This window comes from Gobius niger (genome assembly GCF_951799975.1).
Source record: "Gobius niger genome assembly, chromosome: 16".
NCBI lineage: Eukaryota > Metazoa > Chordata > Actinopteri > Gobiiformes > Gobiidae > Gobius > Gobius niger.
In genome coordinates this window covers 15,875,107-15,892,719 of record NC_136867.1, presented here as the reverse complement: position 1 = coordinate 15,892,719, position 17,613 = coordinate 15,875,107, and the positions used below count along the sequence as shown (strand labels likewise).

Below are 17,613 nucleotides of genomic sequence, written 5' to 3'. Positions count from 1 at the left end.
AGTTGTTAGCCCTAGTCGGGCCTTGGTGGCTTTTACCCAAACCACGCTTCTGGGAAGTATTTTCTCTGCTCATAATTAGCTGTACTTAAGGTCATGAAGGAACGCCATATAGGAATTTATATATATATTTTGCTAGTCAAAAATGTTTTTTATTGGGGCTCTTCCTTATAATGGGTCTGATTTACTGGTGCTAACACATAGTAAGGCAGTTTTGGTAAATGGGGTAACGCATTACAGTGCTAGTGCTAATGTGGGTTTCAGTATTTATTTCCAAGATCATTATCATAGCAACGTAGCACTTCAGACTTGATGCAAAGTAGTGTTAATGTGCAAGACATTGACTACCACCATTCTTGTCCAAAAGTAGTTATGCAGTCTTTTCAGATCCAACATTTAGAACATGCTCTTTATAACAAAGCGTTGTTTTCTATAGAGGATGGTAAAAACCTGTTGTGGGAAAAATATTGAGATGGCTTTGTTTTTGATGCAAGAATAGGTTGCCCAAATTACTGCCACATTTAAATCCATTCCATACATGCTCTTAACACTGTACGACCAATGTTAATCAGCAGATGAAAAGTATTGCCACCACATGCAACATCAAAAGCACTTGGTTTTTAAGTTCAGTAATCCAAATCAACTCGTCTCACATTTCTCAGATTCTCGTCATTGTTTCTTTTTGTCAAGTTCAAGTGCCTCTGCCCCACAGCTGATCAATAATCTAAACGCATATGTTCGTTGTAAAGTCTTGGGCGCCATCTTGTGATGCAACACGACTCTTGCATCCATAGTCATCATCATCATCATCATCACCACCATCGTGCATCCTTGTGTTGCATTAAAAGTCCATCCATCGATTTACCCCATTTTTAATTTTGAAAGCATTGTATTTTGTCTGGCAAACCAAAAATATGTACACAATATGGAAAAAATGTCTCAGATTTATTTCAGACTTCTATTTCAAGGCTGTTTTGTTTCTTGTCCTCTGCACCTTTCCATCCTTGTTTGTAAACCAGATTCTGACAAACCTTTTTTTTTTTTTAAACTCTTAACCAGACCGAGTTTATTTTTCATTTTATTATAGCTGGCTCTATTTCCTAAAGAGTTATACCGTTGTCAGTATTATTTCACATTTGTGTTACAGCCATTGACTGGCATATTTTGGAGTGTATGATGATGGGGAAAAAACAGAGGAATGAAATTAGGAGCTGTTTAATGCACTTTTTATTATGGGACATTTCCAATTTTGCAACGCATTTGCTCTTAGCGTTGTACCGAAGATTAGAAAGGGGGGGATTGGGCAAGTGATGGCGGGACAATAAGGAGGTGTGTTGATTAAAGGGAGGGGGACGTTTCTGTCACTTGGCATTGACTGGTGCATGTGCGAAACTGGTGCACACCGTGTTTGGTTCTGGATTTTTATAAAAAGAAGTAATTCATGCTTGCAACGTGGCCAACTTGTGACATGAGGAAAAATTGAGAAAGAAAAGTTGCACCTAATTTTTGAGGTTGTAAAATTGTAAGGAGTCAGTATTTTTACGGTATCCTCCACCGGAAGATGTACAGTACAGTTCAAAGAAAAAAAAAACATTTTGTACACCATTTGTGATGTTTGACAAAAGATTAAAAAACACATCTGAGGAATGTTCCATTTACCTGTAAATTATACCTCTATTTATTTGCCTTATTTAGTTTGCTATATTTTGTATGTACACACATCATTACAATAAAATGTTATATTAAAAGAATATGAATAATACCTGTGGTCCTTGTATGATGATGATTAACTTGTATGAGAAGAGAACCTCTGCATAGTTTTGTTTTGTATTTTTCTCACCCTGTGTCTTTTGTAGGGTTACAATAAACTTTGTCCCTGAAACCTGTTAATAAAGGCTCTTTTTAATCAAAAGGCACGCGGTTTACCGCAAATAATACTAATAATGGACATGATTTTGTTGTTAACCTCAGCTAAGAAAATGTTTGCTTCCTAGAGGTTTATTATTAATACATACACATAGTTAATAAATGGATTTTACCCACTTGGAAAAATATCATCCAGGCTGTAAACATTTACTTTACATTTCTTCGACTATATTTGCAAATATGACAGTGGCGCAGATGGTAAAACGGGTTGTCTTATGATTGGAAGGTCAGGGGTTCAAATCCCGCCTCCTGAAGGAACACAGTGGCTGTTTCCCAATTGCCAGGATCCTCGGCGTCTCGACCACTTCGGACGTCATTTGCGTCATCACGGCGCCGCCAAGTGGTGTTCCATTTCACCTGGACCACTCGCCCCCTCGCAGCTCGACTCCTCCGTTTGGCTCATTTACGAAGGATACAGCAGTGGATCCTCCGCTGCCTCGGAGAGCTGAAATTACCCATGATGCACTGCAGCATAGTTTCTTTTTTCTTTTCTCGCAAAACTTTATTAGTTTGAACTCACTTAAAAAAAAGTTTTGTTCCGCATAAACAGTTTCCTGGCCTCTGTTATTCATAAAACAGTTGTTTTAATGAGCATAGATTAACACGTGACCTGACGCATCCGCTCGATCCGGAGGCCGTTCCATTTGAGCTCAAAGGCGGCGGACAGAGGACACTCCGCTCTGTTTTGGAGGAGCCGCCACCGAGGACGTCAACGAAGTGGCCAAACGGAGGACGGATCCTCGCAATTGAGAAACAGCCACTGTTGTTGTGTCCTTGGGCAGACACTTCCTTGCCTCCAGTGTCTGCGTACACTGGTGTATGAATGGGTGAGTGGGTCCTTGCTGTAAAACAAGGATCCACTCACTAAAAAAGCGCAATATGAGTTGTGACCATCTACATTTGTTTCTTCTGTGCTGTAACAGACATGTTCACTTAAAGCCACACTGTGTAAAATTTTACCCAATAAAGACAATTGAAATATCTAAATCTCATTTATTTTGAGATTTAGATATTTTCATCATTGAAAAATACCTCATAAATGTACAAACAACCATGTGCCTTTGCTGTGAGCGGCTCATCTCTCCTAAACATGACTGTAACTTTACCTGGAGTGGGTACGTACGTCTCCAGCTCGTCTCCATGGAGATGTTGACTAAAGGCAGCATAATATGAGATTCAAACAGGTTAGGTCCTCATCCAAATCCAATATTTGATTACCCACTCCAAAAATAGCACTTCCTGTGTCAAGCTGCTCATAGTCCAAAATGTTACGCAGTGTGCCTTTAAGCTCTTCAATAAACGACAGTTAACAAAGGAGTTTGATTTTGACCTTGTCATGCAGACCAGGCAGCATAAAAGCAAAAGTACTGTATGCCTATTGGTATAAAAAAAATGTTTACATGCAACTAATATATTGACCTATGTTGGACAGCAACTTAACATTTCCTTTTATTAAGACACAAGCTTTTTTCACTGTTCAATTTGTAAGTGAATTGTGTTGATTTCATCTTTGATTCATGCGTCGTCCTCGGCGGGAAAGAGGAAGGCCTCGTTTCCCTCACAAACTTTAGTCTCTTTTTCCTGTTTTGTGTGGCTCCTGATAGGGAGGCATCTGGGCATAAGCTTCCTCCCCAACTATAAAAAAGAGAATATGTTTCATTATTTTATTAAATTCATAATATTTACAATGATCAGTTCTTCTTGTTATCATTATAGTGCAGTTCAGAGGTGCATGTTATAGAGACCATTGAGATGTACAGAGGAAGCATAGGGAGTATGAGTAGAAGGATGCTGGAGGTGAGGTACCAGCAATTAGATACTGTATTTGTATATAAGTGACGTTAAAATTGTTGATTAATTTTACTCTTTTCTTGGAGTCTCCGCAGGATCTTTGCATGCACTTTTTCAGCTTTTCCTTCTGTTTCTCCCTTTCATGTCGCAGTAGTTCCTCCCGCTGTCTATGAAACAAAAATACTTCAACAAGAAGGTTTTATATGATGTACGTATGCAGGGCTAAGACAAGACAGGATGTAGAAGAAAGACATCCGAGAATAACCTCAGCAAAGTCTGAAGTTCTTTGTAAAATAAAAAATAATGGAGATAAAACTTTTAACATAAGTACTGTTAAATAATCATATTTTTTCTTAAGCCCCTCCCTTTGCTGATTTCAGTAACTAATCAGAATCCCAGGCTGTCACTTTGACCAATGAGACGAGCTTTCCTGTGAACCGGCCTGTCAGGTCCAAGACATGGGCAAAGGCGCTTGATCGTTTACTTTTGAAAGTTTGTTCTTGCTCTCCTCATTTTGCAAACTAGGAGTGGCTTTTTGTTCACTCTCTCCTCATGTTGCAATCTTTAAAAGTGCATTATGTAACTTTTTATTTGTGCGTATTTGACCTTTCACTGACCCAGTGGTTGTGTGGGTGGTTAGCTTGGAGCCTTAACTTTTGATCACCGTGATTTATGATGCTACAGGATTTATTGTTAATGAGTTTCTTGTAGGTTATCACTGCTGACCGACCCATCAGAAAACCTACAAAACAATTGATCCTGGAGAGCTGTAGAGGCCTCTGTGATGGAAAGCAAAGGTGCCATAAGCACCCTCCCAGCCATTGGGTCACATAAAGTTCAATTACACACAAATATCAAGGTTTTGTTTTGTTTTTTTTGCATAAAATGTTGCATAATGCATTTAAGTGTAGGACTGTGGTGCTGAACTGACCTGCTGCTTCTCTCAATTTCCTTGATTTTCAAAACTCCTTCCACAAAGTCCTCTGGGATACGCTCCAGCTGGTCCAGCAATGTGCACAGCCGGCTCTCCATGTTAACCACCATCTCCAGAGTGCTCAGGAGGTGCGGTCGCTTATCCACGCACTGGATATATTTTTTAGACACTTTCTCGCCCAGAGCCTTCAACATTATGCCCTGCACACATAACAGAATGCAGGGTTAAAGAATATTGCCATCAATTTGTTCAAAAGAATGATGCTATTTACTTCAATTCACCTCATCAGCAGTTTTTAAAGATTCATGCAGGCAGACTTTCTTCTTAAGCCTTACAGCACTGGCCTTTTCTGTCTCGAGCCTGGTGCTCAGGTCAAGAATCTGCAAACTGACTTTGTCATTCCTTTAAATAAAAATACAGATAAAATAAATACAATCTAAAATGTCTGCCTAATATTGTGTACAAGTAGTGCTACAAGATGTAACAAAAGTGCAACATTTAGTAGCTTCTTTTTTGTTGCAATATTATTTCCCCAAGACTTGTGCTGTATTAGCTGAAAATGTGTAAAATTCAGCCAGAAGGAAAACCTCAGAGATACTGCGATGTATTTTGGTTTCTTGTGATATATGAATACTGAGTCACCTGATATTGTGAGCAATTTGGATTATATTGTGCAGCCCTACAAACAGCGGTCAGTGGTGTTTGTAGACACTAGACAAAATGAATGTGTGTCAATGGCTTTGATCAGGGGTGTAATAATTTCCCAAAAGCATACGAGCGATCGCTGTTATTGTTTACTTCCGCAATTTTCGCCGGATGTTTGGTAGGCAGCTGATGCATACAGGCCTCTAACTCGGTTTTATAAAATGATAGATCTGTGACAGCGCAAGAGAAGCAATGCCCTGTTTATGGACATTGTTTTTGCAGATTATAGGATTTTAATAAAATGTTTATCAAATATGAAAATGTAAAATGCCTACCACGGCCAACGGATGTGACGACATCGCGATCGCTCGTATTCTGCCCCATGAAATACTTTACTTACACTTTGGGTGAGTACTTTTGAATCTTCCGAGTGAGCTCCTTAAGACCGTGATTCATTTTTGCAGCGTTCTGCATTAGGGACAGAGTGTGTTCCTTCAGCTCGGTCAGCACATTCAGAAACTCTTCCAGGGTGGGCGGCTGAAACGCAGGGTCATTCTGTGCAAAAAAAAAACTTTACAGCACAGTGAAACATTGTGAAAGGACCTTGTGTATTTAAAGTTATTTCTGAGGGGCTCGTAAATCTACACATTAGCTCACATGTTGTGTTTCCTTGTCTCTTCTTTCTGATGAAGTCATGTTAATACAAAGCCCAGACTTTTGTTCAACATAAGAAAACAGTGCTTCAGACAGTGCAGGAACATTTGCACTTGCTAGTGTTTTGACACCCAGCAATGTCTCATGAAAACTACCTATTACTGTGCTTTTAAGTAAAGTGCGGCCAAAAAATAGATTGACAAAACTCACTTCACCAGTGACTCCACTTTCTGAAAGGTTCTCGCTGCAATGACAAGATTATGCACATTTTTAAGTACTGAAGATTATAGATGTATCCAAATGCTAATATCCAAATGTGCAATAGTAATTTAATATAACCTATAGTAGAGAGCATCAGTGTGTGTGTGTGTGTGTGTTCTTGTGAGGACCAGTTTGAGTTTTTAACCAAGAGAGTGAGGACATTTTTGTAAAGTGAGGACGTTTTGGGTGGTCCTCACTTATTTAAAGGACTGTTTGCGGGTCAAGATGTGGTTTTAGGGTTAGGGTTAGACTTGGGTTTGGATTAGGGTTAGGATTAAGGTTAGGGTTAACCTTAGGGTTAGGGTCTGGGTAATACATTATGTCTATGAGTGTCCTCACTAAGATAGAAGTACAAGATTGTGTTTGTGTGTGAGTGCGTGTGCGTGTGCGTGTGCGTGTGTGTGTGTGTGTGTGTGGACATGCACAAACTTGGTTCCAATTTCTGGATCCTTTGTCATCTGGGCCATTTTAAACACAATGTTTTTGCAGTGGGCGTAATGACAAAGATCGCCCTCAATCCTCTCGATCTCTCTGTGAAGCATGACATAGATCTCATAAGTTCAAATAACATAATGACTCATAATTCAAAACCTATTGCAAGAGAGAAAAATGAGTAGCTAGAAAACTCTATGTCACGTCACGTATAATCAATCTCACCTCTCAAAGCTCTTTCTCTCTTCAGTCAAGACCTCAATCTGTGCATCCAACTCCAGCTCTGAGTTTCTTGCCAGATGAATCCTATCAAAGAATTTCAAAATGTGTTGAAACAATCTTTTCAACACGTCTTTTTTGTTTTTTTTTTAAATAATAGGAACAATTTGCCTCACCCTCTTAAAGCACTGTCAGCTCTTTCTTTGTTCTTATTGAGGTTCTGCTTGTGGCGCTCCTGGTCGACCTCAAGATATTTGTAAAGCAAAGCCAGTTCACTCTCAAGGGTGTCTTTTATCATATTTGTTGCTTTTATCTTATGTTTGGAACCTGCTTTCGATATCTAAGAGGGAAAAAAAAGTGCAATTAGTCAAGGCTATTATTTTTTAAAACACTGCAGGCCTATACACTAACCTCAATGCTTGTCCTCTCATTTTCAAAAGCAATACTGTCAAGCTTCTTTTCCTTTTTCAATGGAGCATCTAGGGAGAAAAGAAACATATTTAGCCAACTCATAGAATTAAAGTATTGTGACAGATTGAACTACAGTCACCCTGTTTTAGTAACATCCATAGTTTTTCAATTATGGCATGTTTTTTAGGATCTCCCTCCTCAACGTCCGGAGAGGGAGCCCCGACCGTCTCAGGTAATTCCTAAAATATAAGACATTAATATACAGGCGGTGGACCGGGGTGTGTGTGTGGGTGTGTGATTCACTTTGAGCAGCTGTATTTCACTGTCCTGCTGTGGCTCTTCCAAAGGTTCTTCTGATGGCTTTAACTCTACTTTGACGTCCATGACCTAGGAAAGCAAATGCACAGTATGTTTAGGTGGTTGGTTCTGGCCAGGCGCCTCACAATTTTCCAGCAAATGGGTGGTATATATAACTTGGATGTACGGGAGGTTTGCAGACTAATAGGGCTCATAAAGAAACATCCATACTTTGTCTTTCATATTCTCAAACAAATCAAAAGCAAGCAACTGAGTGAGAGCAACTTCTGATGAAGAATGTGAAGAAATATCAACTTAAGAGGACAGGAGAGGCCTATAATCACTCTGACATCAAACCATGTGGCTGCAGAGCAAGGTTCAAAGTGCGTATGACACATTTTTTGCTAGGATTTTGCTAAAGATTGTACCCAGCTTTCTTAGGTTGGCCATTTTTTGTGATGATTATAGTTTCACTTCCCTGACAACGATAGGAAGTGACATAAATGAAGGCAAACAATTTTAAACTGTTGCTGTGCCGACCGTGTGCCGACCTTTATCTGTGTCACTTCCTATCAGGAGCTTAAAAATTCAAATACAAATTTCTTCATTAAAATTGCTGCTTCACTGAAATAAAATGATAATTATGCAACTGATGTTATCCTTCCGAATAAATCATATGCATTTCATGGATGAATGGCATTTCAAAAGCATTCAAACCATCATATGCACTAAAGTTATTCCTTTGAAGTGCTGTCATTCACTGACCATTCTCAGTCATGTGACTTTGGTTGGATATCAGTTGTTTGGAACTGTGCCTGTTTAAATACAGATTAAAATGGAAGCTCGAATGAATGGACAAATAAAATTCCAAATAGATGATTTGCCAACCAAAATGAGACAAAGAATGGTTTTACACTCAAAAGCAGGAGAGGGCAACATAAAAGCTAGTGAACTTACTATTACTAACTTTAGCAAAGATAAGTTAGGTTCTATCGCTCTCTGGTGGTAAGATGAGCTAACGCTATGCTAAATATTCAGCTCCTACTACAAATATCCATAAGATCACTTTTGCCCATAGACTTCCTATTGGATTTTGGCCAAATATTTTTTTGCCCCACTGTATACGAGGGGAGCAACGTCAGGCCCGGGGGCCAAAACCGGCCCTCCATCATATAACCTCTGGCCCTCAAGATGATTTTCAAGAATATTACAACACGAATCAGAGATCAAATGCTTAAAGTGCTCAAGAAATGTGGAAAAATACTGTCAATTCCTAAAAGCAGAACACACATTTAGGCCATTTAAGATGTACAACACTGCCATTTGTCGAAAGTGATGCTTTACTTCGGCCTACAAACTTACCTACACCGATATATACACTTAGCCAACGTTTACTCACCAAAATCTCTGTGTGTAGCCGTGCCAAGCAGCGTGTGAATGAAACCAAGGTGTAGAAAATTTAAGTGATGCTCATAGAAACCATGGTGACAGCTCAGTACAGTATCCTCCTGCAGAGCAAACAGGCAAAAATGAATGAAGCTTCCAAATTGTGAAGTTCCTGTGGTAAAAAATAGGCAGAGGCCGGTAACTCTTTGTAGAAAAAGGCAGATCTTCATTTATTGAAGAGGGCTCTCAGACTAGTTGACTAGCATTTCTGTGACAGTGACACTGAAAGGTGACTCTGCAAGTAATGAAATGTGCCTATGAACTCATCCCTATGAAAAATTGTGATGTTAGAAAAGTTAAGAATGAGTTTGGACCATGACTAACATATTAATTTTGTGGTTTCCCCTTTCATTGTTTGTAATAAAAATGTAAAAAAAAAAAAAAAAGATCAGGTACAGGGCCTTTAGGGGAACTGAATATTATATATCAGAGTCAAAATGTGGGTCAACATTTTTGACAAGCACTTCACTGACACACCGCACTTAAACACCACACCTGACCACACCTGCTTTGTCCTTGTTTGTTTTGTAATGTGACACTAAAACTGGAAAAAGATGCTGTCAGGGAACGCATACATGGGGCACTGTAGCCAAGTGGCTGGCAAAGTGTACAGGAACTTCAGTGCAGAGTATTGGCTGGAAACCCCAAGGTCAAAGTGTGAAACGCCTCCAAAGGTGGTAGAGATTGACAGGGCCAAGATCCTGTGGGGTTTCCAGGTACAGACTGACAGAATGGTTATGGAAAACAAGGCAGACTTTGTATCTTTCAGTAATCAACATAAAATAGTGTTTCAGCACTAACACAGCAAAAATTCATCAGAAAATATGACAGATTCATTACAGAATTTAGTAACTGGGGATGTTATCTGTACAGTTGTTCCTGCACTTCCACAATGATCACACTCAGGCTGAAACAATTAATCAATTAATCGGCCACTTATCGATTAATAGAATCGATAAATCATTTGCTAGTAAACAGACTCAAATAGAGCAAAAATGGCATGAACATTTTTTATTTGTTATGGAAACCTACTTAGTTTTATCAAGTTAGAGTATGTAGTATTTTGTACATTGAAAATGTAATAAATATCTGTCTGTGTCTCATATAATCTTCACTTTAAGTTTACTCCATCAACGCGTCCTCAAGCGGCGCCACTTTAGCTTCATGTGATTACAAAAATTAAAAAATACTATTTTCATACACCATTCACAGCCAAGCGATTAATTGTAAAGATAATCGGTAGATTAATCAATTTCCAAAATAATCATTAGTTGCAGCCCTAGATCACACAGACTCGTTTAAGCCACACACAAATTACTTTTACTTCCAGTTCAAAAATGTAGCTACATGTTGGGACATTTCAAATGAATCCAATTCAAATCAGAATTGAGTTGTACTGTAAGGCATAGGTCACCGAGGTCAATTCACAGTCAAAATATCCAGTCTAATCTTTGGAGCAAAAACCACAACTGGACACCTCATATTTTGCTTCTTAAGTTACTGTTCTGTCACTGTCACTGGGTGCTGTTAGTTTGGTTTGTGTTGTGAATGCGGTGGAAGTTCCTCTTTCCGCCGGTTTTGCTGATCAGTTTGATGTCCGTGATGATAATGTTATGGCTGACTGCTTTGCACATGTCGTAGACGGTAAGCGCGGCCACGGACACTGCCGTCAAAGCCTCCATCTCCACACCTGTCCTGCCCGTGGTGCGGCATGTAGCAGTGACAATGGCAGCTTTCTCCTCCTCATCCAGATCAAAACTAACTGAAACGTGATCGAGTGGAAGAGGATGGCACAGTGGTATCAAGTTTGAAGTCTGCTTTGAACCTAAAATCCCTGCTATTTGTGCGACGGCCAAGGCGTCACCTTTGACCAGCTGGTTTTCCCGTAAGAGTAAAAACGCCGTAGGCCCAAGCAGGACGGTGGCTTGAGCTGAGGCGGTTCTGCATGAAGGGGTTTTCTCGCTAACATCCACCATGGAAGCATGGCCTTGGGCATCTGTGTGGGTTAGCACAGCTGCAGTCTGGTCTGTGTTGGAGCTGTGATGGCAAAGTCTATTATTCTGGGGTAGTTTGGTGGCATAAAGTGGTAATGTGCAAGAAACAAGCCCAGATTGAAGTAGGCTTCTGCTGAACTGTGATCGGAGGTGTCCACTTGTTTTGGTGGAAAAGACATTCGTGGACCTCGTTAAAGCGTCGGTAAGGCACAAAATACCCTCCCCAGGAATGACACGCTGAAAGCTAAATGTCCTTGGGTGGGTGGTTGGAGAGTGGGACACTTTTTCATTGAGCTGGTGCAAGGAAGCCATTGGACTGGTCTGGAGTTTGAGGACAGGCCATCGGGATATAGTGCCTACAGGAAAGAGCACAAACAAATCTAAATTGTTGTAAACATTGGTTCTGTACAATGGAGAGATATTTGGGGGAAAAAGGCTGTTAACTATTAAAAGGTGTGTCAATAAACAAAATAATACTTAAGCTATTACCAATTATGTTATTTTTATAGTGGCTCAGGTGAGCAGCATTTTTCACACTAAGCTTAATTTGTTGGCACGGAACTGTACGGTTAAGTAGAGACTCGTAAATGTGTACGTACACTTATATCACCCACCAATGAAGATCATGGGCCTGTTTTTCATTTGGGAGATATTGAACATCCCTAAAATAGAATTACAGGTGAAAGATGTTCTCTTCAGTGCTGCCTGAAGAACTTTGGGATTTATACGATGATGAGCACTATCTTACCTGCATGTTGCTTCTTCTTCCTGCCTACCGCCACTCCGATTATTTGTAGCAACTCTTCATCTGATGCACCAGAGCGTATGGCGTCCCGAAGCGACACCTCAGAGTTGCCAAACAAGCACACCTGGTCAGAGTAAAACATTAAAACAGTTATATATTTCCGGTTTTGCCTTGCAGAGGAGATTTACCTTAAGGTTGCCGTCCGCTGTTATTCGTAAGCGGTTGCAAGAACCACAGAAATGCTCTGACATGGAAGTGATGAAGCCCACCTGTCCTTCAAAACCAGGAACTTGGTATGTCTGATATGAATAAAAGTATTCTTAAAAAACATATCATCACAAGGCAAACCAAACAAATCACTATGCCAAAACTCAAACCTTGGAAGTTTCACTGAGCCCAGGCTGAAGCCTTTCTATGTTTGGCCAATGCTGGCGAATGCCGTCCAACATCTCCTGATAACTCACCATCTTCTTAAAATTCCACTTGTTTCCTGTAGCAGGTGTAGAATACATTAATCAGTACATTTTTTAAATTAATCAATACAGTTTATAGGTATGGTTGTTAAATTCTACATTGTTGAAGGGGAATGTTCAGGGTTCTGTTTGGAATGGACAGGACACCAGCGGAAACTAATGAACTTGTTACTGTTTCTAAATGCTTTTAGTGTGTAGCCATTGTGATTATACATTGTTAGCAGCATTACTGTGATAAGTTCTACTTACCATCAAAAGGCATGTACTCAATAAAGCGCACTTCAAGAGGCTTCTTTTCCGTCAATGCCACAAAATCCAAGATCTCATCCTCATTAAGTCCTCGCATTACCACACAGTTGACCTGCAGGGGGCAGCACATGCACCGAGTGTAATTTATCATATTTCATTTGTTATTTCACACAGATCATGGCAAGTGTGGCTTTCATTCAAACAGATTGCAGTGCTTCATTTCATTCACACAAATGTGGAGTGGTTAATATCATCATACCTTCACTGGGTTATATCCCAATTCAATTGCCTTATCAATTCCTTCCATGACCTTGTGAAAACCTAGGAAAAACGTTGGATAAAATAATGTGCACATGAATTGAAATAAGGATAAGGCAAACAATTCAAGTGTGGTAATATTTTGTGGCTGTAGATTGAGAAATGCCAAGGTTTCTTTTTTTTGTTCTTGTCAGCACTATCTCTGTAGGTTCATATGTGTTTTCTTACCACATGCCAACCCTCCAGAGCTCTGCCATGTGTCGCACTCTTAAAAAGATCTAATTTAATGAACTACAGTATTTTCATTTCCATTCAGATAACTCCTCACAAGTTTGATGTCAATCCAATCAGAGCCATTTATTAAATCAAGGGCAAAGGGCACATTACCTTTCCGTCTCACAATGAACTCAAACTTGGCGGGCACCAGTGTATCCAGGCTGATGTTAATGTGGCTTAAACCAGCCTCCTTCAGGCGGGGCAGGGACCTGGCGAGGTTCATGCCATTGGTCGTGACAGCGATGGTTTTGAGCTCGTTCAGCTTCCTTAGTTCCGCTATTGAAAGATTAAGAGAGAAAAACTATGAGTTTCTTTGCAGTCTTATCAGTCTGTGGTGGGCCACATGACGTGTCACAAGGTACTCCTCAAGTGACACAGTATAATGCCTCTGTTTCGTCGCACTTAATTGTCCTATTTAACGCTGAGACTTTGGTAACACAAATACAATCACTGCTAATTGCTAACAACTATATCAGTTAAGAAAATGGGGCATTATAGTCTAATTTCCGTGCCAGGCACATGCATAATTGTAATTCAAAGGATTGTAAACTTTACTTGGGCCATTCTTGAGGCGTATAACATTTTGCTGGGTACTGTAAACGATACCAGTATGGTACCGGTATCAAAAAAGTATTTTTATTTAGATACCAAGTTCTGGTGTCTGTTGGGTCCAGGAACAGCGCTAAAGAAAGTTACTTGGTGGTTTCAGCACAAATATATGATCAAAATTTAAAATAAAATAGTCCTTTATGGAATAAAATAACATTATTACTGTTTTATGGGTCTATATGAAAAATATTTTAAATACAGTATCATTCAGGTATCAGTATTGTGAACCAACTATTGTTAAAGTACTGGTATCGTAAGAAATTAACATTACCCAGCCCTAAAACAATGGTAACTTCTCACAATAGCCTAAACCTTATGATGTGACACATGACATTCTTGTTTCTCACCGATGATATCCACCACGTCAGGCCGGATGAGGGGTTCGCCTCCGGTGAGGCGGATCTTATTGACTCCCTCGTGCACAAAGAGGCGTGCGATAGTCAGGATCTCTGCAGTGGACAGCAGCTGGGCCCTCGGCGTCAGCTTCACTCCCTCCTCTGGCATACAATACTGGCCTGTAACAGCAGAAACTCATTCATAAAGTATAAGAAAATGCTCATTATACTTAAGACATTCCTGACTTTAAATCAAAGGAGTGGGTAGAAGTGGGTAATCTGGTAGGTCTGGAACAAATGAGTAAATGAAGCATAACCCAGTAAGGCCTTAGAAGGTGAACCATGAGCAGAGGCCAAGTTAGTTAAATGGGCACTTCACTCTTTCCCTTACCTAATGACTGTAAATCTCTATTTTATGTGCCTTTCCCTCTATGGAGCTCTCAAAGCACATTATCAAGGGACCCATGACCTGAGCCATTCACAGTCACTCGTCAACTGTTGCCTAAGGAGCAATCACTATATTACAACACATTTCAACGATGCAATGCAATAGATAAATCACTGCAATGGCAATGTGGCAATGGGAATGACAGCAAGAAGAAACATGATATTTTGGAGAATGCTATCATCATTGTTGCTAAGGTGATAGTGAAAATAGTAAAATAATATGCACCAGTGATGTATGTATATTGTGTGTATATATGTTTATGTATGTATGCACATATATATGTATATTATAAAAATATAAAGAAATGCAATACTTAAAGAATGATGTAAATCAATAGAATGGTGACAGGGATTTATAAGTAATGACTGGTTATGGTATTTCGTGAATGGGAAAGAAACATGAAAACAATAATAATAACAATAACAACCATAAATAATAATGTGTTGTAACACTATTATTATCACCCTTATTGGGGACTGCAGCTGGAAAGTAAAACTTATCTTGAATTCGGGGTAGGCACCTATAAGCTTTCTTGCTTCGGCCTACTCCCTTTGAGTTTTTCTGTTCTGTGACTATGTAATGTAAATAATGTAAACAATGTAAATATCAAATCAATCAAAAATGCAATGACATTATTAGTTATATATATATGGATTATAATTGTGCCTTTACTGTTGTAAACTGTGTTGAAGTATAGTAATAGTAGCTTTTTGTAATTAATAACTGTGGAAGTATTCAGGTATAAATCAGGCATCATAATCAAGTATTCAGTGTTGGGCACTTCAGTTCACACACTTTCAGCACTTTGTCTGATCTGTCCCCTCTGAATACGATAAAACAGATGACGAAAGCATACTTACAGCGGAGATTACATTTCTCTGTTAAGGATATGCGCAGATACGAGTGCCTCCGGCCGAAGTTGTCCGTCAAGAAGTCAGAAAAGGGTTTGATGTTGCCCTTTAACCTTTCCTGCAAATACAATGGACAAGAGGTCGTGACTTGAACTCTGGCAAATGTGCCTCGTGCTAAGAGTTGTCAACTGCGCATAAGTTGTTACTGATTGAACAATTATGTAACAACTACACACGTGCATAAACTATTCCACTGCCATCTAATAATGTGTTTTGGCTCTGAGGCTCGGTGATCATGCATTACCCGTTTCGATGCTGTTTTGACAGAACAAGCCAAGTCGAGGTTGGCAGAAGCTGAAGTCGAGTCCACGGATTCAAGTTCATTCTGCTTTTGCGCAATCACGCTCGGATGCCGCTGTGTGTCTGCGTTTGCGCCCCGTGCCAAGACTTTCCTGAAATGTGGCACTCGTCTGTGTCTCTCCAGGAAACGGCAGAACAAACCAGCGTGAGCCGTGGCCATTGTTGAAAGATTTGACAGCCCCGCAGAGTGTTTACGAAGGGCTCAACGTGATCGATCTGACTCAACTTCAACCCCTGCTCGAGAGGGAGGCGCAACACCCGCATAGCCAATCACGTCAAGGGGCAGAGATGCTGAGGCATTTTGGGTAATGTAGTAGTAGTTAGATTCTTCTCGTTTCACACTATGGCCATTAGATGGTAGTAGAGTCTGCCTATTGCTTGTGCATAAGCAGCTATCTGCAGCCTTGGTTCTCAAACTGTGGCACGTGTACGACTGGACGGTCTCGGATGGAGGCCAACTACTTGGGCCCTTTATGTAAGTATATGTTTAAATTGTAGTTATGGTCCACACACACTCAACCATACCTTAACACATTTGTAAAATCCCACCTTCGAGGGAGCAATACTGTAATGTAAACAGCCAGCTAGTTCACAATCTAAAAAAAGAAAAAAAAAAGTCTTAATAAATAGAGCACAGTTGTTTGATGCAACAATATGCTAAATAACTAAACTAATTGTATTCCACTGCCAGAATTTTTTTTTTGAGAGAGATTACACCTTGTCCTGCCATTCCCGTTTTAGATCTGGGTTACACTTTATTTTACACCATCTTGATACATTGTACCCAACTAAATGTAGTACAATGTAAACCTATATATTATACAATGGAATAATGTGTATTAGTGCTTTAGACGTACGTTTTGTATTCAGAGCCTTAGGGTTTGGGCTTAAGGTTAGAGTTAGAGTTGGGCTCCAATGTCCTACACTATGTACATACTACAAATACATATTATTCCATCACGTGTGTAACACATAGATACAAGTTATTACATGCTGTTACACAGCACATTACATTGAACTAAATTTGGCAGGTACTATGTATCAAGCTAGTGTAAATATGTGTTACCTAGATCTGATTTATTCCAGATTTAGCATTGTCCTTGTGCTACCGATAAGCCTATGAACGGTTACTTCATGAAGAAAAATTGAGAACCATTGCTTCTACTTTTTTTTGGGAATTACACTATGAACAAAAGTAATAAACGTGTCGACCATAGCGAGTTTAAGAGTTTATAAACCGCTTATAAACCGCTTATAAACCGCTTATAAACCACTTATAAACCGCTTATAAAAAGTGGCCTTATGAACCTGTTAGCTATGTTATTATCATTTATGTATTATTTGCACCTGAAACACCTCCTGTCGAACAGATTGTGTTAACAGCTGATTATAGAAGCAAGTGCACATCACTGCCAGATCTACTGCGAAACTGCACATGTTCACCTCAGACTAAAATTACCCCAGCACTTTACACATACCAGGAACATTTCATTAATCTGCTTTTTCCTTTTTATAGACCCACCACTGCAAAAACTAGAAGGTGCTTATAACTTAGGCCGAAACCATTACCCTATGAGAGCAGAAATCAAAATTGTACAATATAATGTTTACCTCTGAAATCTTTTTGAATGCCAGACCACCAGTTTTAGTCCAGCTGATTTTTGATTGTTACCATAGGCTACCATATAATTACATGCTCTTATACAGTATGTAGACAATAGGCTTCTTCTTTTGAACATTCTGAATAGTTGTAGTTTTCTCGTCCTGATGTATAGGCTGCTTTCATTAGCCTACTGCAGATTCAAAGGTACTCGGCTCAGGTCTATTCTCTCCTTGCCTTGGCGTGGGTGTGACTCCCTTTTGAAGCTCAGCTTTGTGGATTTAAGTAATTTAACACGGGATTTATTCACACTAATGCAATACTTATTACTGATTCAAAACTACAATTTGGACTGGACGGTCTGTGAGCTTGGCCCGTCTGCTGAGGGATCCTTCGGCCCTG

General features: G+C 39.7%; 1 protein-coding gene across 2 annotated transcripts; it reads right to left on the bottom strand.

The window, feature by feature from the left end:
- Window positions 1-10,197: 10,197 nt before the first annotated feature.
- On the bottom strand, window positions 10,198-15,853 carry mocs1 (molybdenum cofactor synthesis 1). Of its 2 annotated transcripts, XM_079573825.1 has the most exons (11): window positions 15,556-15,853; window positions 15,261-15,369; window positions 13,965-14,132; window positions 13,120-13,284; window positions 12,734-12,795; window positions 12,475-12,586; window positions 12,130-12,242; window positions 11,941-12,051; window positions 11,756-11,876; window positions 11,607-11,669; window positions 11,232-11,363 (listed from the first exon to the last, which is right to left on the bottom strand). In XM_079573825.1, exons 1-10 carry the CDS (start codon window positions 15,769-15,771, stop codon window positions 11,614-11,616), a joined length of 1,233 nt encoding a protein of 410 aa, XP_079429951.1. In that variant the 5' UTR covers window positions 15,772-15,853; the 3' UTR covers window positions 11,232-11,363; window positions 11,607-11,613. The 2 variants fall into 2 exon arrangements, with proteins under 2 accessions (XP_079429950.1, XP_079429951.1); XM_079573824.1 differs by lacking the exon at window positions 11,607-11,669 and having other exon boundaries at window positions 10,198-11,363.
- Window positions 15,854-17,613: the final 1,760 nt, after the last annotated feature.

Excerpts from the sequence above, each read along its gene's own strand:
- mocs1 (XM_079573824.1), bottom strand. The coding sequence starts at position 15,771 with ATGGCCACGGCTCACGCTGGTTTGTTCTGCCGTTTCCTGGAGAGACAC. Across the intron at positions 15,370-15,555 it reads TCAAAACAGCATCGAAACGG|GAAAGGTTAAAGGGCAACAT; the intron begins GTAATGCATGAT and ends TTGTATTTGCAG. Across the intron at positions 12,243-12,474 it reads TGAGTACATGCCTTTTGATG|GAAACAAGTGGAATTTTAAG; the intron begins GTAAGTAGAACT and ends CACCTGCTACAG.